A 25,352-nucleotide genomic window follows, 5' to 3' on the forward strand; every position below is an offset into this window, starting at 1 on the left:
CATACTCGTACCTACTATGTACAGTAAGTCAGTGACCTCAGGCTCAGGCTCTGGCTCGGAACAACGGGTGACAGCTGTCTTGGTGCGAATCATCTGGCAACAACAGCACAAAGGATGCAAAACTTGTGTCGTCCCGGACCTCCGGCCTTCTCGATTTACGCCTGCGTAGCCTGGGCACTCTCGCACTCTACGCTTTCTTGATAATCAACCCCCCCAAGTTGAGCGGCGTCGACGTCTATAGTAGTCACTTTCCAAGAGCCGCATTCTGCCACCACACAAGTTCTTTGTCCTCGCTGCTGTTTGTCATCGAATGGCACCCTAGCGTCCAACCCAGTCCAGGTTTCTTTCCGTGCTTTCGCTAACCTCGACAGCCAGAGGACTCGGTCCACTTGTGCAACCATCCCATTCGGATGGCGTTCCCCGTTCTCACTCTAGTGAGTTTCAACGTCGACGATTTTCCATTTCCCCATGTTTCCACTTGCCCGTCGCTCTTTCTCCTCTTCAGCGACGCCAACCCGGTCTGGACTTTGGGAAAGGAGTTTCGCCAGCCCGGAGACTAACCATCATCAATGGTCAAAGATTGCTACCAGGGGTGTCCCTGCCCAGTGCCTATGGGTCGTCAAGTCCAACCCCGGGTGGACCCGTCCTGCATTTTCTGGAGCCATCTGCGTAGTACCTCGTATGCAATCGAACCATGGGAGAAGCGCTGAGAACCAGATTCAAAAACATCGACTTCTCCCCCACAAGTACTGGCAGTTATTAGGGACCTGACTTTCGTCGCGGGTTCTTGGAATGTGTCTGTGTCGCGGTTCACTTCGCTGTGACAATGGCATTTTCAGCATCACAGCTTCAAGCCTTCGATACTGCTGAGAAGGTGGCCTCTGTCTTTTCCGTCATCGGGGCCATCTTTATCATCTTCACCTTCCTTCTTGATCACCGGTTCCGAAAGGCTATCAACAGACTCGTCTTCTACGCGTGCTGGGGGAATCTTTTCTCCAATGTCGCCACCCTCATATCCCGCGCGGGCATCAGCCTAGGAGTCAACAGCGCATTATGTCAATTCCAAGCATTCTTGATTCAATGGTAAGCCTGCCCACGATACCGCTAGGAGATTGCCCCCTGACTCGGTATGGCAGGTTCATGCCGGCTGATGCCTTGTGGACTTTCGCCATGGCTTGCAATGTCTATCTGTCCTTCTTCCACCGCTATGACGCTACGAGACTACGGACACTAGAATGGAGATACCTCGTTGCGTGTTATGGTGTTCCGTTCCTCCCGGCACTCGTGTTTCTGTTCATCGACACACCTGACAAGGGCAAAATTTATGGAGACGCTGTGGTGAGTAGTATCTTCACCTTTCTGACGCGCACTGACCGTCCTCCAAGCTGTGGTGCTGGGTATCAGAGGACTGGAATGCCCTTCGAATTGCGACCTTCTATGGTCCCGTGTGGCTCGTCATCCTCATCACCATGTTCGTCTACATCAAGGTCGGTTTGGTCGTGTTTCGGTGGCGAAAGAAGCTTTTGTCGTCTGGAAATCACAGCAGCAATCAAGTTGCAGCAGGCAAACACGAAACATTGCAGCGTGAATACTCGATGCGAGACATGCCTCAGCAGAGATATGGAGTCACTATTCACAGTCAAGTACCGCACACACCTGACCACAAGAGGGGGTTGAGTTCACCACGGAACACGTACATGGAAGATCGGATCACAAGTCCTACTTCGATGACGAGCCCGACCCATATGGGGTTCCCATCCGGTGATGATAACTTCCCGGAGAGGCAGACCAGAGTTGTCGTCGAGAGGCCCAACATCCAGGTCGTGGACGCGAATAAAGCGGCTTTGAGTTACTGCAAGACGGCGATGTTGTTCTTCGTTGCCTTGATTGTTGTTTGGTATGCATCATCGAAACTCTTTTTTGTTGTCGCCCATACTGAACAGTCTCATAGGGTTCCTTCCACCATCAACAGAGTCTACACTCTCGTAAGCCCGAATAACCCTCAGTTCGGCTTGGAGTTCGCATCCGGTCTCGTGCTTCCTCTCCAAGGGTGTTGGAACACAGTGATATACATTGTCACCAGCTTACCCGCTTGCAGGGCCTTGTGGGCGGATCTGATGGGAGGGGTGCGTAGTTCCGGTGTACACATGCATTCTTCGTCCCTGACGCTACCGAGGAGCACGCATCAGACGCTCCCCTCGACTGATCAGAGGGCGGATATCATGGTGACTTACGAGGGGAAGAACAGGATTGTGCATCACTCGAGAAGGGCGTCCAGGGACCACAGCACGAGTGGAATTATAGGTCATGCTGGCCAGATGAGTTGAACGACGTACGAGGAGAAAGGCATTACTCGGTTGCCTTGTATATTATAATATGTACCATAGCATGATGTCAGAGTGACCCAGACTAGCACGAGACATTGGAATCCTCGAGTGCGAGTCCATGTGAGTAATGAGGATTATCTGCAGCACATTCAATGTGGAAATGTCGCAGCCGCCGATGCCAGTATTGTCTGTCCCAGCTGGCGTTGTATGGAAGGCATTGTTGTCATGTTGGGAAGCAACGTCGCTTGATAAGGCAGATTTGATTCCTTTTGCAATGAAGAGGTCCGCTCGTCTGCATCGTGGCTGAGAGTCCGACAGGGAAAGATACTGCTTGCTTTTTGTTAGGTTCTACCAATGGAAACCGAGGGTAAGTCGTAAGGACGACCGACGAACGAAACCTCGAGATTTTCTTTCCCTCTCTGCACTTCTCCTCGCCTTTCACCGCTTATTTGCCCAACGCAAAAGTCCTCCTGTTCTTATTGAACCGCAGATGAGACGACTCTTGATGATTGGCACGCCCTGAGATTCGCCTTCTGTGCGACCGCTTCATGCATGGGGATTTTGACGTGCTACTCAGCCACTCAGCGCCCTGCAAGCACTGCCTCATTCTCCAGCTCGAGGCGACAACGCCTTGCAGTCCTCCACGATACTTACACTAGCCCGCACCGCCCACGACCGCCCAACGCTCTGCCTGGCTTCTCATGACCATGGGGTCATGCGAGTTTCGGTCACTAGCTGACCGGCACAGCCCGAGTGAAGATCATAAGTACTCAGGCTGGAGATCCTACTGTCTTTCCTGATTCCTTCTCTAGCGCTGGATTCGACTTTGCTTGAATCGTGCGAACGGAGCGTCTTTTTGCATTGTTTCGAGTTTCACCCTGCACGATCCATGACACTGTCTCCCAACTTGGCTCGATCCACCGCTGAAGGACTCTAAGAAGGCCCGCAGTTTTTGACCTGCATTCGACCTCATTGAGTTCTTCGGTCGTGAAAACCGGGTCAACGCGCACCTTCGACTTTACGAACGAGATGGCGGCACATACAGTTCATGGCATGCCTTTTGTTACAGCGACTCCTTCACTCCACAGACACCCGCCGTTGTTGCCCCGCCCTTCAACCGGTGTGAATGTGCCTCTTGTCCAAAGGTCCGCAGCAGTCGTCCCTCGGACCGCTGAAGAGTGGAACGTACACCGCGACTTGATCACCCAGCTGTATCAGGACAGGGAGTTGCCTCTTCGTCAGGTGCAAAAGATAATGGAGACTGAGTACAAGTTCAAGGCAACGTGAGTACCTCCTTGCTTAACCATATAAGACCACCACGAGTCCCAGTGACCTGAAAGCTGACAATCACCCAGCAAACGAATGTACACCACCCGGCTGAAGCAGTGGAATATCTGCAAGAACTATCGTGCCGAAGAAAAAGAACTGCTCGCTGCCCGGATTGCTCAGGCACATCTTGAGAATCGGTCGCTCGATACTATCACGTTCAAGGACAAGCCGGTCAAATTTCATCGTGTGTTGCGGCATTCTAGAGCTACAGCTCGAAAGAGAAGAGGTGCAGAGATCGAGCCCAGCCGGAAGAGGAGGAGAGTCTTAGAATCGGCAGAAGAGTCGTCTGATTCAAGCAGCTCAGGAGAGTCTCCCGGCCAAATGGTTCGTGTGCCAGGACCATGGGAAAATACCACACATAGGACTTCCGAGTTCGTGAGCTCCTCGAACCGCATGGCCTTGGTCACCCCGGTGTCAGGCTACAGCAGTTCAACGATTCTGACACCTTCAGGGGGCTCGTCGAGCGACAATGAGGCCGTCCAGCCCACCACTTACCCTCCAAGTCGAGACGATCGAGTCTTGAGCCCAAGTCCTCCGCTTTTCCCAGCCAAGGGCGCAATGAACGTCGAACTTATCCTCGAGCAAACCAAAATATACTACTCGGCTCAGCTGGACACCATTCGTCTGCAAACGGCCGAGATCCATGATGCCGCCGACTTATCGAGCCTGTTCTGGTCGAATGTCAAATTAGCCATATACTTTCTGAAGACGAAAACTCCGTCTCTGGCATGGCCGCTGCTCAACGAGGCATGTCGCTTCGCCGGAAGCATGCTCACAAACGCACCCATCCTGTTCCTGAACAGTGTCTTCACGGTCTTGTCGCCTGTCAACACCAGGGTCTGTCCAGTGGTCCGTAGCATCATCCTCCGGTACCTTTCCCAGTTGGCCACGATCAGGCTGACACCTAGACACCCATTGTCAATTCTCTTCCGCGAAATATCTCAGGAGGACGATTCTGGATTGGCGTCAGAAACAGCATTGAATCTCACTCTGGATATGTTGATCAACAGCCTCGGTGGGGACCATAGTGCGACCTTCACTGTTCGTCGCTCGCTGATCGCTCTCCTCCGGCGCGACAAGCGGCTCCAAGAAGCGAGACAATACAGCGAACTTCTGGTCAAGGTGGCCGAGCAAACCTTGGTCTCACAGGTCTCACAGGCCGAACTTGCCATTCCCATTCACCAAAAGAAACCGACCAGTATCAGCATGACGGATTTGTGTATGGCCATGACGGAGTTGGTGCACATACACATCGACATGAAGGAGTACTCTGTGGCGCGGGGGATTTGCTCGTCCGTGATCCAGAAGTATAACATCGTGCAGGGGGTGAATTTCCCGGACAGTCGAGCAGCTTATGCGATGGAGGATATGGCTGAGATTTGTGGGCACTTGAATGATTTTCAGGGAGCCACATACTGGCTGCGGCGGGCGTTTGATGCGAGCTGCATGTTGAGAGGCGAAGGAGACGCGGCAACGAAGCATGTCAAGGACAAATTGGATGGGATGATGGTGATGGTGATGGTGATGGAACCAGGTGTCGATGCGGTGGACATGGAGATGAGCATGGACATGTTGGACATGGAGATGGGGTATTACGTTGGATGAGACGTTCCGCTGGCAATACTGTACGTTGCGGACGGGTGCGTGTGCTGCAATGCCATGGCCTAAAGATGGATTGAGGCGCAGCGCACTTATGTTTTAGCTGCACTGGTTGATGGTGTAGCTGTACGGAGTACTGGTCAGAAAGCATATCCAGCACCTGAGGGTTAGTAACCAGTGACGGCATCACACAACGTCCCTACTATAAGGGTTGGTAGTGCAGGATTGGAGAGAACTCTTTACCGAAGAGCACGGAGTCTAGTCATCGAGGTCCGGCTATCGAGATTTCTCCATGATGCCCCCCCGATGATGCCCCCATTGGAGTAAATCCACCACTTTTGCATTGGACGTGACTTATTAGTTGACATGGCCAAACAAACACCCAAAGGCCCGCGAGAAGTGGCCTTCTCCAAAAGTGGCTTGTCGTCTGATATCACCTAGCAAGATATATTCCTCGGATGTGCACATTTCTCTCGCTCTCGCAGTCACATTTTTTTTGCCGACCAGAGCCTAACTTGGAAGTTAATCATCTATAATTTTGGGCGCGTGAGGAGCAGGCAGTCCACGGCTGTTGAGATCTGGGGATATGAGAAGATAGAATTTTGTCTGTTGTTGACCCGACCGGCTGCAGAAGACTTTGTGCGGACTCAGTTGTGCGGCCTCAGTTGTGCGGACTCATTTGTGTGGCCTCGTGGGTCGCGCGCGCACGTGTTGTGTGCCGTTTCCGTTCCAGGGGCGCAGGAGGCGTTTTTGAAAGATGTTTGAGAAGACACCGGATACTACCAAGCTAGCACGGCTAGGTGCTGAGTATGCGTACGACGAAAGGAGATGCCCAATCGGAGGTGGTGACACGACTGTGGTGCGGGATTCCGACCCAAAGAGCAAAGTGGTGCCGATTGTTCTGATCCATGCTTTGGCGTTGGATAGGAGGATGTGGGATGATGTGTTTGATCGGCTTGTTGCCGGTGGTGGCGGCGGCGGCGGCGACGGTGATGGTAATGCGAGAGATGATGTGCGGATGCGGATGCGGGTTATATCGTATGATCTCCGTGGTCATGGGGAGGCTGCGGATGCGGCTGCGGTTGCGACGAGCGGTCAGGCTGATGTTCAGGCTCCGGTAAAGGACTTGGAACACCTTGCGGATGACTTGCGTGTGCTGCTGGACGATTGCGGCGTGCAACAGGCCGACATTCACGGCCAATCGTACGGAGGCGCCGTGGCGCAGTACTTTGCGCTCAAGTATCCGGAGCGCACGCGCAGTTTGGGTCTGATCACGACGGCCGGGCAGAGTCAGGCGTCGTGGGTGAGCAGGGCGACTAGGGCGGAAGAGGCCCGGTCCGTGAAGCCGTTGATGGACGAGACTTTGGCGAGATGGTTCTCGGCCGAAGTGATCGCCAGAGACGACGAGGGTGTGCGGTATGCTAGGAGTTGCTTGGAGAGGATCGGTGTGAAGAACTGGGCCGCCGCGTGGAGGGCGATGAGTGGGCTGAATACGCTGGACAAGCTGGACAAGCTGAAGGACCTCTCGAGGGGTTTCAAGGGTCCTGTGCTCATCGTTTGTGGAACGCAGGATGCGAGTACGGGGCCGGAGCATATGAGGAGGTTGAGGGATGCCTGGGAGGCGTGCTGCTCACAAGGAACAGGAACAGGAACAGAGGTGGGAGTGGTACAGTACAAGGAGTTGGATCCGGGGGTGCATATGATGGCGCTGGAGCAGGGTGAGGCTTTGGCCAAGGAGATCCTCGAGTTTCGGAGGTTTGTGGATGGTATGGACTAGTCAGGTCTTGATAAGGAACACGACCACTCGAGGATGGCGGATGGGGAATGGATGGTGATCACGGTGATGTATTCGACCAGCTTGCTATGTCAGGCTAGTAGTATATGGGAGTAAGTCAGAAGGAGGAAATACTTTGTGTTGGATTCGACTAACTATAACTTACGAGAGGTCTGGAGTCTGGCTCGCGTTGTCAAGCACAGTAAGGTACATGAACCCCGTTCCTCTGAGGTCTTCCTTATTCCATCATCGCTTCCACATTCCAAGGGAAAGGAAAATGCCGAGTCTGAGTCCGTGTGAAGCTGATCGTTCATAGCCATGCTGGACGCCGTTGACCGAACATTGGGGTCGTGGGCGCCAGAGCATCTTGGACGGGTTGGTGCTCTTCCTCTGTTCTGGGTTGGCCAGTCGTTTTCGAAGCAGTGACCTTGCCGCCGGGTAGGTCTCCGACGTGGCCTTGTTGGTCTTGGAACGTTGAGCTCCGAGTAGGAGGTTCAATGGGGCCTAACCACCCTGACCATGCAGGCCCTGTCTGAACTTGAACAGATATTCTCGTAAGGGCTGCCGAGACGACTTTGCTACCTCTATCGTGAGAGGGTCTTGATCGCAGTGTTTGCAGGCGTTAATGCGTGGCGGGAATGTCTGGCAGGCCGTCAGGTCTCGTGCTTCGGGGAGCTCCAAACGATGTACCAGATTGATCTGCTGCGTGTCTTCCCGGTTCTCATTCCCAAATTTTGGCTCAATTCCATCGGGATAATATGTCTCCCAGAATGTCTCTTCAGTGCCCAAGTTTTGCCTGCAATCCTTGTCGTCCAAGGTCATCGCGGGCGTACCAGGGCCCGATTTCTTGGTCCATGTGTCGGACCACAGTTTTGTCCACGCCCTCTTAAGATGTCCCTCTGTGCGGCGATAACGTGCTCCCTGGCACTCATAAACCTGTCGTGGAAGGCTTTCTGGATGTGGTCAAGGAGCTCATCTTCCAGGCAGCCCCAGGCACCACCATGAAAGTCACCGTCGCCGAAGATACCACCTCGGCTGAAGAAGCCATGAAAGTGCCTGCCCATCTGATATTCGTATTCTGAGCACCACAACTTGAATCGATCGCGCCTTAAAATTGCCGCTGTTAGGCCGTTCAGGTCGTCGAGAAGATAGTCGAGCCATACGTCGAGGATGCGTCTTCGACAGCGAGAGTATCGTCATCGTTCAATCTTACTTCCTCACGCACATCCAAACCGAAAGATCTTTTCTCGATGCAAGAGCTAGTGAGTCGATTTGTGAAGTCATTCATACTTTCAGTCGACGGTGCATCGCGTGGAAGTTCGATGGCGAGGGTTTCGGCATATCTGATCCGTGAAAAGGGTTTCAATATGGTTTCCACGTCAGAGTAGGACTTGGGGTCGGAGTGGTGGAAAGAAGATGTTTTCGTGACAGGGTCCCACCTGATAAAGCTGGGAATAACCAGTACCACGGTACAGGACAGAGAATAGGGTGTTGGCTGTTGGTACAAGCATTTTGCGGATGATTGTGTTGCAGGAGGGTGAGAAACGAGATGAGAAAGTTGTTGGTGTTGATGTTGGAGTGAAGCTCAAGTCGATCGATCATGTCCGTTCCATCGTTTTCTAGAATTCCGCCCTTCATATCGACACCGACATCGACATCGACATCGTCTCTCTTTCATCAACCTGCATCTCGTCCATCACAACCTCCATCCCTCCATGCTAGATCAGTCTTTTTCTTTTCGTATTAACACCTGATCCTTGTCGTGGTGCTATTTTTCCTCGCTTACACCCCACCATCAGCTGCCATCAATCATCTCGGAAGGTCTTATCCGGTGTTTAATTTCCTCTCGCCACCAACCACAACAAGACTCCGTTCCAAGCCACAAACAATCCCCAAAAGTCCACATCCGAATCCCTCCATTTCTCTTGTCATCCCACCGTGCACAGAATCACGACACAAGTACCACTGTAGATCCAAAAAGACGCCACTTCATGTCCTTAGCCCAGCATGTCTCGGCTGTCGAAGGCGTTGACCAAGATTTTGCTGATGACATAGCAAGCTTACGACTTTCCCGACAACCGAGCTTGCAAATCAACTATGATCCCATCCCACCTGGCCTGGGATCAGGATTGAATCAAGAGGCTGTAGTCGAGAAACTCGAAAACCTCCCGGCATATGAAGTATCTACGGGGCTACGAATAGGTGGGTTCATTCGTGCACCTGCAAAAAGAACCAAGAACTGATTCCGACGACAGCTCAAATCTTTGTGGGCGTCTTATCATGTGTGCTAGCAGCCGGCATCGTCTTTGGCTTTGATGCTTTGAAGACCATTCTTGTCGAAGAAGGGGTCTATCGAGAGTATTGTACCGATGAGGAGCTGCGGAAAAACTTTCGCTTGTGCTACATGCAAGACCAGAAGTGAGCTTCATCACGGAACCATCATCTTCAGCAAGACTGACTCCTCTCCAGACTCAACCTCACTTTCATCATCGCCTCCGTCACAGCAAACATCTCCGCCCTGCTGGTCGGCGGCATTCTCGATCGCTATGGCCCCAGGGTCTGTGGCATAGCTAGCTCCGTCTTCCTCATGCTGGGAGCCATCCTAATGGCCTTTGCGAAAGAGTGTCCCTTCGACCCGTATCCGGCTGGGAGCTTCCTTCTCTCCCTCGGTGGAACCTTCACCTTCGTGCCATCCTTTCACCTGGCCAACGCCTTCCCTCGCTTCCAAGGTCTTATCCTCGCTCTCGTGACGGGTGCGTTTGACGCCTCGGCCTCGGTATTTCTCATCTTCCGACTCATCTACCAGAAGACACACCGCGCGTTCGGCCCTCGTCAGATCTTTCTGGTCTACCTCGTCGTTCCTATCTTCATCCTCATCACCCAGCTCACGATAATGCCGACCAAAAGCTATGAAACCCGCGGCGAGCTTGCCGAAGATCTCGGAAAGGCAAACGACGCCACCCAAGACGTCCACGACTCCGACGACGAACTTGACACGGCCATGGAAATCATGCGCGTGCGCTCCGAGCGTGCCATGCGCCGCCGGCAGTCCATCACTTCCATCAATGAACTCCTCGGCACACAAGCCCAGCAAGACAAGTATGAGCAGAAAGAAGACCAGATCCGCGTCAACAGTGGCGTCTGGGGCGTCTTGCACGGTGTCCCGGCGTCGAAGCAGCTCCGCACACCTTGGTTCATTCTTATTACACTCTTCACCATCTTACAAATGGCACGCTTCAATTTCTTTATCGCGACGATATACTCGCAATACGTGTACATGTTGAATTCCAAAGAAGCGGCCATCAAGGTCATTGAGTTCTTTGACCTGGCGTTGCCGATAGGCGGTCTTGTCACTGTCCCATTCATTGGCGCCTTACTGGACCATACGAGTACGGTTGCCGTCCTGAATCTGTTGGTCCTACTGAGTACAATCATCGGCGTCCTGGGTGCTGTACCAACATACTGGGCGGCCTACGCGAATGTCACTTTGTTCTGCTTGTTCAGACCGCTATATTACTCGGCCATGTCGTAAGTGTCCTGACAGCTTCACTTATCTCCTTCTTTTCTGCTCTGTCTCTGGCTAATCTTTGTTCGTGGTAGTGATTACGCGGCCAAAGTATTCGGCTACGCGACCTTCGGCACCGTCTACGGTGCAATCATCTGCCTCTCCGGCCTCTTCACATTCACCCAGTCGGGCCTGCAAGCCCTTTTGCACAATGAATTCGGCGACGACCCGGAACCCATCAACCTGGGCCTCGCCACCGCCGGCCTAGTCCTGGGCGTCGCACTGGTCATGTACGTCGATATCCAGGGCCGCGCGATGCAACGGGAGCGCGCGATCGCAGCCATGAGCGATGAACGCCGCCCGCTCTTACAGCAGCGCAGTATAAGAAGCAACCGGCCCATGACTGCGGATGCAGGCACCTTCAGCGCGGCCGGGAGTTTGAGAGTGCCCAAGATCTCCCGCAACGGTGGTGCTGACGACGGCGGCGGTATGGGATTCGGCACCAGCCCCGGCCGGGGCCAAATGCAGGAGGAGGATCTCGAAAGACAACACAGTCTCATGTCCAGGACGAGTAGGCAGGGCTTGAACAGGGCGTTGTCCACCGTCCAGGAGGCCCGCGAGCTGGAGACGGGTGAGGTGCAAGAGCGGCAGCGGCAATTGTATTCCGCCGATGGTGGTGCCTGAGTACGTAGTACTCCGTGGCAGATACCTACTTTGTGCCTGGCAGGAGTTTTGCCTTGCTTTGACTCGATGTCTTGGACGCTTGATGCCTGTTGGACGGTTTATGCCGTCGTTGCCGCTGAGCGTTTGGCGTGTATCAGTTGTCCCTACGCTGAACGATTTGGCTTTTGGCCTTTGGCTTGAGCGTCCCAGAATTCGGTGGGGTGTTTCTCTTTGACAGCGTCACGGAGCGGGCATGCCTCTTGAGCAGGGCAGTAGGCAATTACTTAGGTCTACCCATCATCTATGTATTTCGACAACGCAGGTGAAAAAGTTCCAAATCACGAGTTCGCCAGCGTTATAATCTTCATCAGTCATCTCGAGGGCTCGTATTTGCACTACCCGGCAGTCGGAAATTCTGTCGCCGTAAACTCGTACAACCGTACTGTACATGGACTCCTATAGGAAGGAGTTTAGGCTCGAGACGGGTCTCTGCCACGAAGTCCCGAGTCGTCGCGGACCATACCATACGGGGCAGCGCCGTCATGTAGCATAAGGACTCTTCTCCCTCAACTTCGCCCCGACCCTAAAAAAGACCAGCGGCGCGGGCGCGAGCACGACGGCGATACACCCAAGCAAGGTACACACCCAGTGCACGCCGATACCTTCATACATGGGCCTCGCGGCCATGACCATGCCACCGGCAACGAGATACCGGGCCATGGTTATACTCGCCAGCGCCACGGCCGCATGCTCTCCGTAACTGTCGATGATATACTCATAGCAACTGACATACATGGCCGTGGCGACGACGCCAAAGACAAAACACGCTCCGAGCCCGGACCAGATCGAGATGGACGGGTAATTCGTCCAGCCCAGCCAGAACAGGCTCACGGGGAGCAGAGGCGCAGTGATGATGGCGGGCCACAAGCGAAACTCGGGCGCGACGTGGGCGCCAGAGACATGGCCCGTCGCGCGGCGTGCCCAACTGTAGAGCACGGGGGCGCTGAGTGTAAACCCCGTGCTCCCCGCGGCAATCGAGGCGAAGCACGAGCCCGTCATGCCCGTTGACAGACCGTACGTCTTTTTGAAGATGTAGTCGAACCCGGACAGGAAGGAGAACAATATGACATACAGGAGGATCAGGTAGCCTCCCAAGACGGCCACGACGGGTTCCGAGCTGAAGAACGTCACAGGCATGGGGAGGACTTGTCTGAGCCTGCCGAAAAACGAAGCGGTCTGCGCGTGTTTCGAGACGTACCGTTGGTCGCCGGTGACGGCGCGGAGGTGCCGTGCTTTCCAGTCGACCAGGATGGGAAGGTATGTCTCTGGTAGGAAGACGAGCGCGACGAGAAAGGCGAACGCCGAGATTATCAGTGTGATGTATGCGCACCATCGCCAGCCGAGGGAAGGCGAGGACACAATCCAGCCGCCGGCTATGGGGGCTATGGCAGGAGCTGTAACATTGGACATCAGTTGTGTCCGGCCATTGACAAAAGGAACTGACAAACGCGAGCAAGGGGGAAAAAGGCGGGGGACCATGCTGAGTCGGAAATGCAAGAGGATCTGAGGCCAAAAGGCCCGCGGTTGTCGAACATGGGCGCAGTTGGAAAAGAAGTGAACATACCGGCAACATTGGCCCACGCGATGACCGGAAACACAAACGCTCGTTTGACCGGCCGGAACTGGTCGCCGACACTGGCGCCGTTGATGCCCAGCGTCGCGCTTGCGAACAAGCCGACGAAAAACCGACAGCAGAGTTGTCCGGCGAAAGTCTTGGTCAGTGCCGAGCCCAGGACGAAGAACAGGTAAATAAACGTCGAGACCAGATACGTCGGATTGCGGCCCAGAGTCTCCGAGAGCGGTCCGACAAAAAGACAGCCGCACCCAATGCCGAACAGGTACAAAGCCTGCGAGAGGTTCTCGGCGACCTTGCTGACATGCAGGGCCTGTGAGATGGCCGTGTTGGCCTGGGAGTCTGCGGCACTGGCCCAGCCTTGAGTGAAAATCAGCAGCGAGAGGACGGCAATGTTGGCGCTTCGAGATCGGAGTGACCAGTTATGCGGATCCAGAATGTCGTCGTGCCCTTCCTTGCCAACCACGATGTTGCCGGAAGCATCGTGGTGTTGGTAGTTCGGTTCGCTTGTGTGCCGTCGAAGCGAGGCGTCGTATTTCTTCTCGTCGTCGTGCGCCTGGGATGGGCGACGGGGCGCAGTGAGCTTCTGCGGCGATTGGGAAGCCTTTTCCAAATCTGGTTCTGGTTCTGGTTCTCGTGCGCTGTCTGATGGAGTTGTCGGCGGCGGTGTGGACGATGCAGAAGCGACACCAGAGATAGGCCTTTGCAGTTCAGACTCGCCTCTGGCCTCCTCGTCCTCACTACTAGTGCGACGCTTCTGACGCTCCCATTCTTGTTCGACGTCTTTGCGAATCTGCCTGTACTGCACCAATGACCACATGGCCGAGGTAGAAATTCCTCACGTAACTTCAGACTTCCCTCCTGCACCCTGTGGTTTTACCATATCCCTCCTAAGCACCTCCTCCGTCGAGAGTCTCAAGTTTTGCTGAGACGGCAGAGGAGCTGAGGGGCTGTAGACCTAAATTGACGCAATATTTGGAGTTGGGTGATAGGAAGCAAGAGTGGGAGCATGACACATTGGAGAGAGATGACCACGAGGAACAAGTAACATTCAGTCGTCAATGCTGACTTTGTGCGCGATAGCAATAGGCCATTGAGGAGGGAGATAGGCCGCTAATGATGCAATTTTCAACGATATTTGTAGCTGATGGGCACGGATGTGGAGAGACGGGAGTCCTAGGTTAGTCCAAGCGGGCGCCATGTTCCAAAGGCACGCCAGCTTGATGGCTGAAGCACCCCGGCAGACACTGATGGATGTCAGATTGGATGGATCCGAGGCGAAGATCCTCCATTTGAGGCAGAAAAGGATTGCTTGCGTGTGCTCTGGTCTTGATTGTGTCGTGTGACAATTTGCCCGTCTTGGAAGCCCGACATGACAGACCAGAAGCCAGGCGAGCGAGCGAATGGAGGAAGAAGGAAAATTGTAAGCGAGGGTTTCTAGTCTTGTGCCCATCAAGTGACATTACATCACGGTATGGACGAAGGCGAGACGAGGCGAGGAGAGGCGAGGAAATAGGAGAAAATCAATTGGGCGGCCATCCCCGAAACGAAGTTCGCATACGGAGGACTAAGTACCTAGGTGACTAGAGTGACTAGAGTGACTACTCCGTACAGCAATTGGACAATTTGGCCCGGAAGACGCTGGAATGGAAATCCTTGTATCAGCAAAGGGATTTGCAAAGAACAAGACAATGTCCGAGAAACTCCTTCTTGCCGATTATCTTATAATTCTATGTACTGTTGTACGCAAGAACCCACGCTCCCGACAGCCAGTGAAAACATGCTTCCATTGGGATTCACTCGTTGAGAAGTACAAACGCGTCCTTGTCCATGTCCCCTTTAATCATCTAGCAAGTTTGGCTCGCCGTTGACCTGCTTCCCACCGCCCTCATTGTCCCTCGTATCCTTGTTGCCTGGTCTCTCTTTACCATGACTCTTTCTGGCGTAAAACTCGTCCAGGATCTTGGGGTTGATACGGTTGAGTAGTTCCTTGGGGAAGATTCGAAGCAAGTTCCATCCAAGTTCCAGACTGTCAAAGATCGACCGCTTGTCGTATGGGCTCTGTGCGATGAATTGTTTCTCAAACTTGTCCAAAAATTCGAGCGACAATTTATCTTCGGAACTCAGAGCTTCCTCACCCACGACAGCCTTCATAGCAGCAGCGTCACGACCAATGGCGTATTTGGCATACAGTTGATTGGACACATCACCATGGTCTTTCCTGGTCAGGCCCTCACCAATGGCAGATTTCATCAGACGAGATAGCGAAGGCAAGACGTTGATGGGTGGATAGATACCCTTGTTGTAGAGTCCTCGGTCCACGAAAATCTGTCCTTCCGTGATGTAGCCGGTCAAGTCGGGAATGGGATGAGTGATATCGTCGTTCGGCATCGTCAGGATAGGAATTTGGGTAATCGATCCATTTCGCCCTTCCACACGGCCCGCTCGCTCATAGATGGTAGACAGGTCAGTGTACATCTGCGATTGGTTAGAAAGTTGTACCAGTAAAAAGACTCCTGCTTGAATACTTACATAACCAGGGTAACCACGCCTTCCAGGCACTTCTTCTCGGGCGGCCGACACTTCTCGGAGTGCGTCGCAGTATGCTGAGAGATCTGTAAGAATGACCAGGACGTGTTTCTCGAGCTGATATGCGTAGTATTCGGCGGTTGTCAGGGCTAGTCGTGGTGTGATAATCCGTTCGATGGTGGGATCGCTGGCCAAGTTCAAGAACAGTGTAACTCTTTCCATTGAGCCGTTCTCTTCGAAGTCTCGGGTGAAGAATCGAGCTGTTTCCATGTTGACACCCATCGCAGCAAAAACAATGCTGAAGTTCTCTTCGTGCCCATCGTGGACGCCCTTGTTGGGCTGGTGCACTAAACCAGCTTGCCGACAAATCTGCGCGGCGATCTCATTGTGAGGCAGACCGGCTGCAGAGAAGATGGGAATCTTTTGACCTCGAGCGACCGAGTTCATGGTGTCGATGGCAGAGATACCTGTTGAGATCATTTCTTCGGGGTAAACCTTTATCCATGTCAGTGTCCTGCGTGGAATCCAGCAGATGTCCAACGTACCCGCGAATATGGATTGATGGGACTGCCATTGATATCGAGATAATCCTCTGCCAGCACTTTAGGACCTTTGTCTATAGCTCTTCCGGATCCATCAAAGATTCGACCAAGCATGTCCTCTGAGACGCCAATCTTCAAGCTGTGACCTGTGAATTCGACTTTCGTCTGCGGCGAGTGAGCAGAATGCGTAGTGGGTAGCGAGGGTGGTTGCCTACCTTCTTTACATCGATACCAGTCGTACCCTCAAACACCTGCACGACTGCTCTGTTGCCTGAAGCACCAAATGTCAATCTTCCACATCTCTTGCGGCGCCCGCACAGTTGTAGAACACACCTCTTGCCTCCAGGACTTGACCGGACCTCGACGAGCCATCGGGTAGAGTCAGACTGACAATCTCGTTATATCTAGGGAATTTGACCTGCGAGGATGCTGGTCAGCCATCTAGTCCACGCAGCTGCGTCATGGTGGAAGACGTACATTGTCGAGGATGACCAGAGGGCCATTGACACCACCAATTGTGTTGTAGGTCAATCGAGGCCTGACACTGCCCATGCGGTGATCTATCTCGGCCATGATAGCGGCCTGGGGAGGGTGGATGAGGATGGAGAGGCAAAGGAATCCCGTGCTCAGAGCGGAAAGCTGTTCAGCAGGATGAAAAGAAATGCACGAATCAGCTAGCCTCGATGATGCAGGCAGGTAAAGCTGGTGAGGATCTCGACGCTTGGAACAGCGCCAAAGATGAAAGACGGTAGAAGGAATTCAGCGAACAAGTAAGAGCTGCAGCTCTGCCAGGCGATGAACTGTTGAAGCTGCCAATGACGCTGACCGCAGCCAAGAGGAGCACGGAAGAGATCCATTGGTTACCAGCTCCCCCTTCTTTGGGATGGTTGGTGACGCCGCCCTATTATACTGCCACGCCGCTCTAAGCCCTAGAGAATGGTGAGGGAAATCATCAAACATTGAAACAAACAATGTGTTCCTCTGATGGCGATGAGAACACCTCGACCTTCAGCGCGGCCGACACTGCATACGCTGGTCGTGATAATGTGTACCCTCTGGGCTGCTGTCGGCCACGAGCTGTCCCTTATGCTTCGATTGAGAAACAACAAGATATTTCTTCGTTGAGAACGTGAATCCATGCTAGCGTCAAGATCTCGTCCTACCACTTGCTCAACGTGCGCGTTTAAACCCTCCTTCTCTACACGTGTTAATCATTCCTTGCAATCTCTGTCTATATGCCTAACGAAATATGGGATGACGGTACTTCACAATGGTCAGTATCATCTTGGGCAAACCAGTACAAAGAGAGTGCACCAACAACTCATGTGCCAAGTCAGGTGTGACGTTGGCTCCTGCCGAGTCTATGGACGTACTTGTTGCGCCTTCGACAGTATGTCTCTCCTACACCTTGAGATCTCTTACGGTAGTGTCAGCCTGCCCTCAGATCGACCAGCACTCAGGCCTGTGCCGGTTCTCTTTGATTTCTGTCCTTCCTGCAAGGAGAGAACCATACCCATTGCTTCCTGTCTGCGCTTGGGGAATCCGAATGTCCTCTGGCCGCGAGCGAGACATTGCTTCTGCTACTGCGGGAGAAGGAACCGATCGGGTTCGGGCGTGGGATTTGCGACGGGCTTCTCGTGTCTGGAAGCGCTAAAGCCTAGGGAAGTAGCTCATTGATTTCGGCAGACCGTGACCCGCCCTTGCAGTCTGGAACCAGGTGGCATTCTCGTCCTCGACGGAACCGAAGGACTCCTCGTCCGTATTGGCGATGTCGCTGGAACGTTTATTCCGTATGAGGTAGAGGACCTGTGCACGAGAGTGCAGTCAGCGGTGCAGCGCCGACGATTTGATCTGGCTCAATAGTTGGGCCGGAAAATGGGCCAAGAAGGGTCGGTAGAGACACTGCCGAAGGTGCTGCGGTCTCGATGAATAGGCCAGACGGTTGGATCTGATCTCGTCTGACCGAACCTGCCATCGCATTCGCGGGCTGGTATGCTTTGATATTCCACTGAGTTGACAGGACATGAGGACCTCAGCCACAGTGGATTTTGTGTGAGGGAGGATTGCTAGCCATCTGGATTCATCTGTGAGCATCACCGAGCAGAAATGGTGGATCGATTCTAACTCATTGATATGAGGCGGACGCTTTCTCCAAGTAATGCACCAGTGAGATGGAAATTCTGCCTGTCTTTCACCCGATTTGCAGGTGCCGAACCAATCCCTCTGAAGGCTCCGAGACTTGGAGCTGCCGATACGCCTTTGCAGGCGCCTTGTATGGCGTTGCCGCGTGGAAATTCTTCCTCATCACCATTGCTTCTCCCGTGGAGAGACACGAGATAGTAGGGAAACAATGGGCGAAAGGCATAGTGGATGCTATCTGCCTGCCTCTGACGTATAAGTTGTTTCGCTTGAGCGGTTCATCTTCGAAGCAAGCTCCCCAGCCTGGATGCTTCAGGTCCGCCAAGAGATGATTGGCTTCTTTGTCATGCGCAGTCACGACATGTGTGTGTCGCGATGGAGGGTCCACGTACTAGATACGATGCTGGATTGCCTTCCATTCTGCCAGCAGGGGTAGAAGTGCAGTCTTGACCCAGTACTTTTTCACTTTGTCCATGGCAGATTTTGCACCGGTAGTTCTCGTGTTCTGGTCATGCCTTGGAGGTATGATAAGGCTGAGATCTTGAATGACAGTGCGAAGAATTGGATTCTGCCGCGGCATCAATCGCTTCTCGTCCAGCGACGGTACTGGTATTGGTATTTTCCTTACCAAGGCCTCCTCGAAAAGACCATGATTGGAGGAAGTCGATGAATCCACCCACTTTCGTGGTCCTCGACGATTTGTGAGGATGGCTGGGGAGCCCTCAGACACCTGGAAAATGCACGCTTTACCTACCTTGGATTGTCAAGAAATTCGACGGTCTAGGTTAAGCGTGAAGCATTTCAGCTCCCTGCACCTCTTCACCGCCAGACTTCGCGGCAGGGTTGATATCGGGTCACCAGCGCCACCTTCTGGTGACTAGCGAATCGTGATGCATGTCTCTGGCGGAATACGAGGTGTACGAAGCACATTCTCCGTTCTTGGAGAGTCTCCGCCGCGAGCTTCGTCCCGTGGCACACCTCCAAGAGCCCGAACAACCCTTGGATCGACCACGGACATTCCAACCTCTATGCACTGTTGACATCAGCATCAGCATCAAACATTGGTCATATTTTTCGACGCCTTGACCTGTCACTTTCTCTCTGGTGCACGACCTATCATGTACCTCCGCTCACACGCTCAATGCAAGAGGAGGAGGAGGTGGCGGCCAATATTACTGATATCGAATCTCGGACCATGCGCAAGGCATTCAATCGGAAGGTACGCAAGCTGCCTTCTGGCTGCCTTGCATCTAGCATTCCCCGTCAGTGTCTCCAATCGTTGGGCTTGACTTTCGAGGCGCCTGGCTGTCCCCGCTGGCAGCTGCCCAACCGACCTGTCTTTTCTCCCTCACTGTGTGTGCTATATGAACAGGATCAGCCTTCCCTCGCTTCCCAATCCTCCATCATCCCTTCGCACCACATTTACTCCTTCATGAATAAGACCATGTCAAAGACTGAGACCATGCCAAAGACTCAGAACATGTCAAAGACTCAGAACTTGCCAAAGACTCAGAACACGCCAAACTCACCTGTTTCAGACTCGGAGGGCGAAGAATACATCAACCTCTGTCCTCATGACGAAAATCCTGCCGTTGGTGCTGGGAGCCTTGTCACTGATGTCATGTACCTCTCTGGGTGTACGGGCCATGACAAGCCTACTGATGGGACCGTCATCGCCAGTTTGATGGTCCCAGGCCCACTCGCCTCCGGCCCTCGCAAATGCAAGCTGGGAGGAGACTACTTCGGAGTGGACTCGGAATATCTCTTCGTCTACTACAATGAGACACCTCATCTCTGCTTCGGCTCGGAGCGTGCCGAGACAGCTTTTCTGGCCAGTGCACATGAACGCGGCGTGATCCTCACGCCGGCCAGTGCGTACCCTTTGTCCATGGCACTGTCCTTTTGTCCGGCGCCGACCTTCCGCTCATCTCTTCCCGCCGGGGATTTCAAGTGCCTGATGGAGTATGTCAAAAAGGCCCACTCGAATGAAGTGTCCGGCCAACTGAACGTTCGAGGCGATCCATCATCTGCATGGGCTGAAATTATGGCGCTCCACCTCCACAAGCGTATCATGGACCCAGAACTATCACAAGTCTCAGTCATGATCGATGAATTGGGGAAACCCTCAAAGGCCGGCATCACCCATGTTTCTGGGCAGATCACTGATGCTTTCGCGAAGAAAGGCACCACTTATGTTACGGTTTCATTCGGTGTTTGTGCGCGTTTGCACCAGGAGCGGTTTGCAGTTGATTTTGAGATTGCGGACCTCAATCTTTGGGGTGTCTACTTCTACAAAGATGATGATGTGATGGATGTTGGGAAGATTCTCAATGTCCCCGAGGCAAAGACAGCCAAATTTGAGCTGCAGGAGTTCTTGCGAGCGCAGCCCTGGGGATTGACTGACTAGGAATACGTACATCCAGCATCAGACAGTATTGCAGCTGACCATGACTACATGGTGTAGGAAATGTCACTCATTTGATTTGGCCATTGCCTACCCTGCTCCAATCCAAGGCCATGCACTCTGACCAGGTTACGTCTTAGTGTTTGAACCTATTTGTGAGGCTGAAAAGCTGCTTCATCTGATGGTGGTTCTTTAGCCGTTCCAAGCCTAGTAGATCCTGGATTACGACCTCCTGAGTCCTGGCCGTGGAGTATCCCTGCATCGAGAGTGAGGTTTCTGAAACGCCACCTAGTATAGCTTACACCAACCATATGTCTTCCCTTCTCCCCGTCCCCGGGTGCCACACCTACATTTCAAGAAGTGGTTTACCTGGATGGTGATGTCAGGGTGCGTGCATGGCTTCTCCCAGGGAGGCCAGAGACGAGTCCCTTAAGTAGGCGCTCTTGCCCTCGGCAGGAAATCTTTTGGCGCACAAGCAGCCGGCCTTCCTGGAACCAACTATTTGAAGCAGACTTCAGATATTCTTGGAGTCGACTTACACTATCTGGATTTCCACCGTATGAGACACATTCTTTGCGTGCCGTGAACAATGGCTCGTGATAATCCAAAACGGAAAAGGAGGATGATAATTGCATGCCAACCTTGTCGACGAAGGAAGGTAAAGGTACATCTTTCTCTTACTGCATCGTCAAAGCCGAAAATACTAACAACTTGTGGTAGTGCAGTGGAGGAGATCCATGCATACGATGTATCCACAAGAACACCAGGCTTGAGTGTTCTTATCTTGAGGTCTCACCTACACTTCCTCTTCCAAATGTGCCGCTTCCCGAGCATTTCTCACTAGCACACGACCTCATAGCGGTAAGTCCAACGCTGTCTCGATATAATAATTGACCTCCCTAACGAGTCCTGCAGTTCAAGTCCCAACAAATCGGACAACAACGAACGAGATTTGATTCTCTTGCGCTGCTCACCTCCAGGTTCAAACCTGATCAGTCCTCGGACTTCAGCCTCGAACCTGATCAGACCTCAGACTTCAACCTCGAATACTCGATAGCTAAGATACCCTTCCGTTCATATCTTCGACAACGTACAGAGCGTGACAACCCTTTGAGCGAACTTTACCCAAGATATCTATCCACTCGACAACTCCTGGATGCCGGTCATGTCAAAGCCGCTTGGATCAAGCTTCCTAGTGTCATTCGTTCTGCAGAAGCCTTGAAAGAAAGTAGGTGCCAGTCCTCCTGAGTGACTTCTCTACTCAGCTAACGACCGAAGCATACGGAGACCATGAATTCTTTCGCCGTATCTGGTGGATGCTTCTGGACCTCGATGCGCAATTGAGCTTCCTTCTTGGTCGTCGTCCTCATTCACCCCCACAATCGAAGGTACCTTACCCAGGAAACCACCGCTTGAATGGCAAAGAGTTCCGCCTTCACAACATTATCATAGAGATATCTCTATGTTCGATGGAAATCTGTCACACCACGTGTCAGCCTCAAGACGACTCTGTACTCGAGTCATACCTATTGCGATTACAAACATGTCACAGCAAACTCTGCCAACTCCGGACGGAAGATCTTGATTTGTTGCAAACCATTCTGGAACATGAATTTGAAGTTCTGCTTTTGTCGATGGCCCTCCGCTGTCGCATCGCGGTAGCGAAACAGACTCGACCACCACTGTATTATGGCCATGATCCCCGCCCGACCGAAGATGAATGCAACGTAATCGTTGGATTGGCACACCATATTGTAAAAATGTACACCATTCACAAGGCCGTTGCTCCAACCTTCCCTCGCCTTTTTGGTGCATATTCTGCATGTTCATTCCTCCTCTCAGGAGGTGGCAACAAAGCAGAAATCAGGAACATACACAAAAGGCTCCAGGACACCTTGACAGCGTCACATGATTCCCCAACTTTGAACGTGGCGGCAACTCCATCGATGGCGAGGCTAGAATCTCGTCGAGGCTCTTGCGCTTCTTCTGGCCAGAGGGATGAGAGATCTCACAGCAATATTAGCGAGAATGCTTCCAACGTCTCGAATCAACCTGCTTCATGCCCAGATTCAACAGGACAACTGAACTGGGTCGAGAGCACTACGTCTGAACAAGTTAACAGACCCGACTATGCACCCAGAGAGTGTGTTCCTGCTCCAATGTTACCAATGTTACCTAACGGATTGCAAGCTCTCCCCAGCTTTGATCAACCTCGTATTGGGTACGCCTGGCCAACCAATGTTTACCCTGCGAGTGTCCAGATCGCATATCCGGAAGCTGAACAGCATTGGACGTCTGTACAGCAGTTCCAGAATCGGGACATAGTCGCACAAAGTGCCAGTCAGCAGTATGCACGTGGCTTCATGTATGAGCCGGGCCCTGGACCTCAAGGATACGTGCATGCTACCCCGGCCTGGGGGTTTCCGCAGTGGCCATACTCATGTTGACGACATGGAGAATTAGGCGTTGACAAACTCACTTGCAGTTGGTATCTCTACTTGGGGCTATGTACAAGTAATTTCGGGATGTTGTTCAATTCTCACACCGTCAAACAAAGGACAGACTTCGGTCATACTATCGATAGATGTACCCAGAAACATTCATCAGAAACCCGAGGACGACTATGGCGAAGAGCGTGGTGAGAAGAGTGTTGCCCAGATGGTTCGGCTGGGATTTGAAGTCAGCACCTGCATCATCTAGTATTTCAGCTAAGGATGTAACAACCGAGCCTGTGAAGAGAGAGACCAATCTTCGGATCTAGGATCGTCAGTGTTCGGAAGGCATGTGTCTGAGATTGCATGCAGCCACGTTTTGTTGTCAAGAGAACATTGGAGAGACTCGACAGGGGTGGATCAACAGTCTGCCAATGGACGAGGTTGGTGGTTGACACTGACGTCCTGGTGGCTTGTTTGACTACATGAGACCACGATGCACTGCATCAATTGCATCAAGATCGAGTACCGTGTCCGGACATTCTCTGGTTGAAAGATTCAGCTCACCTTTCAGCCTGATCAAAGAAATTTGATCTTCTGGCCAGGCTGTTGGCACCCAAGGGAGAGTCGATGTTCACTTTGCACCGTTTTTGACCTGTAGTAACTCGACTGTTCCGTCATTCTGTTTCGTCCGTCTTCTTCTGTTCTCTTTCACTCCACCTCTGAGCAGTATTTTTGCGCCTTCCAAGGCAGGCTCCTGGTCGACTTCTGAAACCGTGCAGCCTTACGGGCACGCTTGACAGTGGCTACCGGATCAATCGTCTTTGATTCAACGGAAATGCAGGTCATTGACGCACATTCAACTTCTGGAGAAGAGGATATTGACGGACATTCAACTTCTGGCGAACAGGAAAGTCTTACCGGTACCACTGGCGAACTCACATTGAAGCAGAGCCTGCTCATATTGTGCTCTTTGACAGCCGTGTCCAGTGTCCACTACAAAATCGGCGACCCGAGATCGCTGGAGGACTTCCTCGAAAGGGAAGAAGATGCATGGCTTCCCAAGGTGGGAACGGAGGACTACAAGGGGCTCCAGGATGAACGAACAGAACAGATGATCAGCTGGAACGGCTGTGCCTCAGCCTTTGACTTGGCCTTCCCAGATGGGCCCTTCGACATCGAGGAGCTGCGCAGCCAATTGAGGCACAACCTTGAGGAAATGAGCCAATTGAGGCACAACCTTGAGGAAATGAGCCAACTTCAGGTTGCCGATGACTGCCCTCCACCAGTGACAGCGACAACGCTGGACCAAAGCACTTCGCGTCCTTTCCACTGGAAAATGAGCCTCTGGCTTGTCCTGTTCAGTTGTGCAGTCATTCCGTCTGGGCAGCTCTCCTCGACTTTCTGGGACACGGAGAGGCTCGATTTGCAACAACTGGCCAAGTTTCTGAGTACGTCGCCACTGTTCCGAGACCCTCTCACCGCCACGAAGCTTGAGGACTGGATTGGGAAGCTGAAGTTCTTGTTCTGTGGTGCTCTTTAAGGAGAGTCTAGGTAAGATTTGCCTTTCCAGTATTCTCTGGCTCTTGCCTGATAATGCGTCGCTTTCTAGGCTTTCTCCTCTGCGTATGCCAATCTATGTAGGGGCCCTATGTCTGGTGGGTGAAGCCGACGACTGGCACATTTTCGGAAGATGGCATGCCGTGGCAAGCCCTAGGCTGTGCGAGGTGATAGCGGATGTATCGTCTTCGTAGCTGTTCACAGACCTCATCTTGAGGTATCAGAAGCCAGTATCCCATGAGGAATCTGCGCGCGGGGAGATGAAACTTGTCAAGGACAAACAATAGTCCTAGGCTTGTGCAGGACGGTACCGAAGATCGCACAGTTGTACAAGCAACGAACAAGCCGTGAAATTCGTGTCATACCAATACCTCTGTCAGATTAAAAGGCCTGCTTCATAGGACTTCAACTGATACTGGGCTTTTCTAGATTTAACGCTGACATATTGTACGCCGGCAGTCTGAAAGATGCGCTTTTCGATACTCTTTCAGTGAGATTTGTTGATGCTCCGAGTGCCAAGACTATCACCTATAAGATCTTAACTAATAGACCCGAGAGTGCCAAAACTTATAGGCGAGATAGGTAGTCAGATAGCCTAACTTTTAAGCGCTTTATGGGCGGTATACTTGGCACCACCAATGAGGCACCATCTTCCTCGGCAACTACCCAAGATACTGGCGGACGCCTGTTGCAAAGGTGCTCAGAGCAAGAAGGAGCGGTATGTGAGGGCTCATTTGAACTAACCATAGGACGCCCAGGACTACCTACTGAGGATTGCATTTTCAGGATCCGTGAGTTTCGCAGGCTGAAATACGGTATGGTTCCAGACTCTTTCGCTGGGCTTTGATCGTAAATGAATGATCGCATCCTGAGGTTCTCGACCACGTCGCTCATATGATGACGTGGAAGAAGAATC

General features: G+C 52.7%; 9 protein-coding genes across 9 annotated transcripts; 6 read left to right on the top strand and 3 right to left on the bottom strand.

Moving 5' to 3' along the window:
• The first annotated feature begins 510 nt into the window (after window positions 1–510).
• PV05_03365 (uncharacterized protein) lies at window positions 511–2,557 on the top strand. The gene is made up of 4 exons (XM_013464002.1): window positions 511–1,083; window positions 1,137–1,338; window positions 1,386–1,897; window positions 1,952–2,557. The coding sequence occupies exons 1-4, from the start codon at window positions 827–829 to the stop codon at window positions 2,325–2,327; spliced, it is 1,347 nt and encodes a 448-aa protein (XP_013319456.1). The 5' UTR covers window positions 511–826; the 3' UTR covers window positions 2,328–2,557.
• Window positions 2,558–2,769: 212 nt separating this feature from the next.
• Window positions 2,770–5,603, top strand: PV05_03366 (uncharacterized protein). The gene is made up of 2 exons (XM_013464003.1): window positions 2,770–3,610; window positions 3,683–5,603. Exons 1-2 carry the CDS (start codon window positions 3,357–3,359, stop codon window positions 5,259–5,261), a joined length of 1,833 nt encoding a protein of 610 aa, XP_013319457.1. The 5' UTR covers window positions 2,770–3,356; the 3' UTR covers window positions 5,262–5,603.
• A 409-nt stretch (window positions 5,604–6,012) lies between these two features.
• PV05_03367 (uncharacterized protein) lies at window positions 6,013–7,032 on the top strand (the record flags this gene model as incomplete). The annotated part of the gene is made up of 1 exon (XM_013464004.1): window positions 6,013–7,032. The coding sequence occupies one exon, from the start codon at window positions 6,013–6,015 to the stop codon at window positions 7,030–7,032; it is 1,020 nt and encodes a 339-aa protein (XP_013319458.1).
• Window positions 7,033–7,125: 93 nt separating this feature from the next.
• Window positions 7,126–8,751, bottom strand: PV05_03368 (uncharacterized protein). Its single transcript, XM_013464005.1, has one exon. The coding sequence runs from the start codon at window positions 7,849–7,851 to the stop codon at window positions 7,534–7,536; it is 318 nt and encodes a 105-aa protein (XP_013319459.1). The 5' UTR covers window positions 7,852–8,751; the 3' UTR covers window positions 7,126–7,533.
• On the top strand, window positions 8,718–11,538 carry PV05_03369 (uncharacterized protein). The gene is made up of 4 exons (XM_013464006.1): window positions 8,718–9,231; window positions 9,285–9,447; window positions 9,499–10,557; window positions 10,630–11,538. The coding sequence occupies exons 1-4, from the start codon at window positions 9,021–9,023 to the stop codon at window positions 11,216–11,218; spliced, it is 2,022 nt and encodes a 673-aa protein (XP_013319460.1). The 5' UTR covers window positions 8,718–9,020; the 3' UTR covers window positions 11,219–11,538.
• PV05_03370 (uncharacterized protein) lies at window positions 11,450–13,924 on the bottom strand. Its single transcript, XM_013464007.1, has 2 exons — window positions 12,822–13,924; window positions 11,450–12,651 (listed from the first exon to the last, which is right to left on the bottom strand). Exons 1-2 carry the CDS (start codon window positions 13,648–13,650, stop codon window positions 11,738–11,740), a joined length of 1,743 nt encoding a protein of 580 aa, XP_013319461.1. The 5' UTR covers window positions 13,651–13,924; the 3' UTR covers window positions 11,450–11,737.
• Window positions 13,925–14,484: 560 nt separating this feature from the next.
• Window positions 14,485–16,714, bottom strand: PV05_03371 (V-type proton ATPase subunit B). Its single transcript, XM_013464008.1, has 6 exons — window positions 16,379–16,714; window positions 16,235–16,319; window positions 16,117–16,172; window positions 15,905–16,066; window positions 15,363–15,854; window positions 14,485–15,308 (listed from the first exon to the last, which is right to left on the bottom strand). Exons 1-6 carry the CDS (start codon window positions 16,472–16,474, stop codon window positions 14,670–14,672), a joined length of 1,530 nt encoding a protein of 509 aa, XP_013319462.1. The 5' UTR covers window positions 16,475–16,714; the 3' UTR covers window positions 14,485–14,669.
• A 2,565-nt stretch (window positions 16,715–19,279) lies between these two features.
• Window positions 19,280–20,528, top strand: PV05_03372 (uncharacterized protein). The gene has a single exon (XM_013464009.1). The coding sequence runs from the start codon at window positions 19,473–19,475 to the stop codon at window positions 20,445–20,447; it is 975 nt and encodes a 324-aa protein (XP_013319463.1). The 5' UTR covers window positions 19,280–19,472; the 3' UTR covers window positions 20,448–20,528.
• Window positions 20,529–21,033: 505 nt separating this feature from the next.
• PV05_03373 (uncharacterized protein) lies at window positions 21,034–24,419 on the top strand (the record flags this gene model as incomplete). Its single annotated transcript, XM_013464010.1, has 4 exons — window positions 21,034–21,102; window positions 21,165–21,305; window positions 21,360–21,672; window positions 23,659–24,419. 4 exons carry the CDS (start codon window positions 21,034–21,036, stop codon window positions 24,417–24,419), a joined length of 1,284 nt encoding a protein of 427 aa, XP_013319464.1.
• Between the last annotated feature and the right edge of the window lie 933 nt (window positions 24,420–25,352).

Source organism: Exophiala xenobiotica, assembly GCF_000835505.1.
Source record: "Exophiala xenobiotica strain CBS 118157 unplaced genomic scaffold supercont1.2, whole genome shotgun sequence".
In the NCBI taxonomy this organism is placed as follows: Eukaryota; Fungi; Ascomycota; class Eurotiomycetes; order Chaetothyriales; family Herpotrichiellaceae; genus Exophiala; species Exophiala xenobiotica.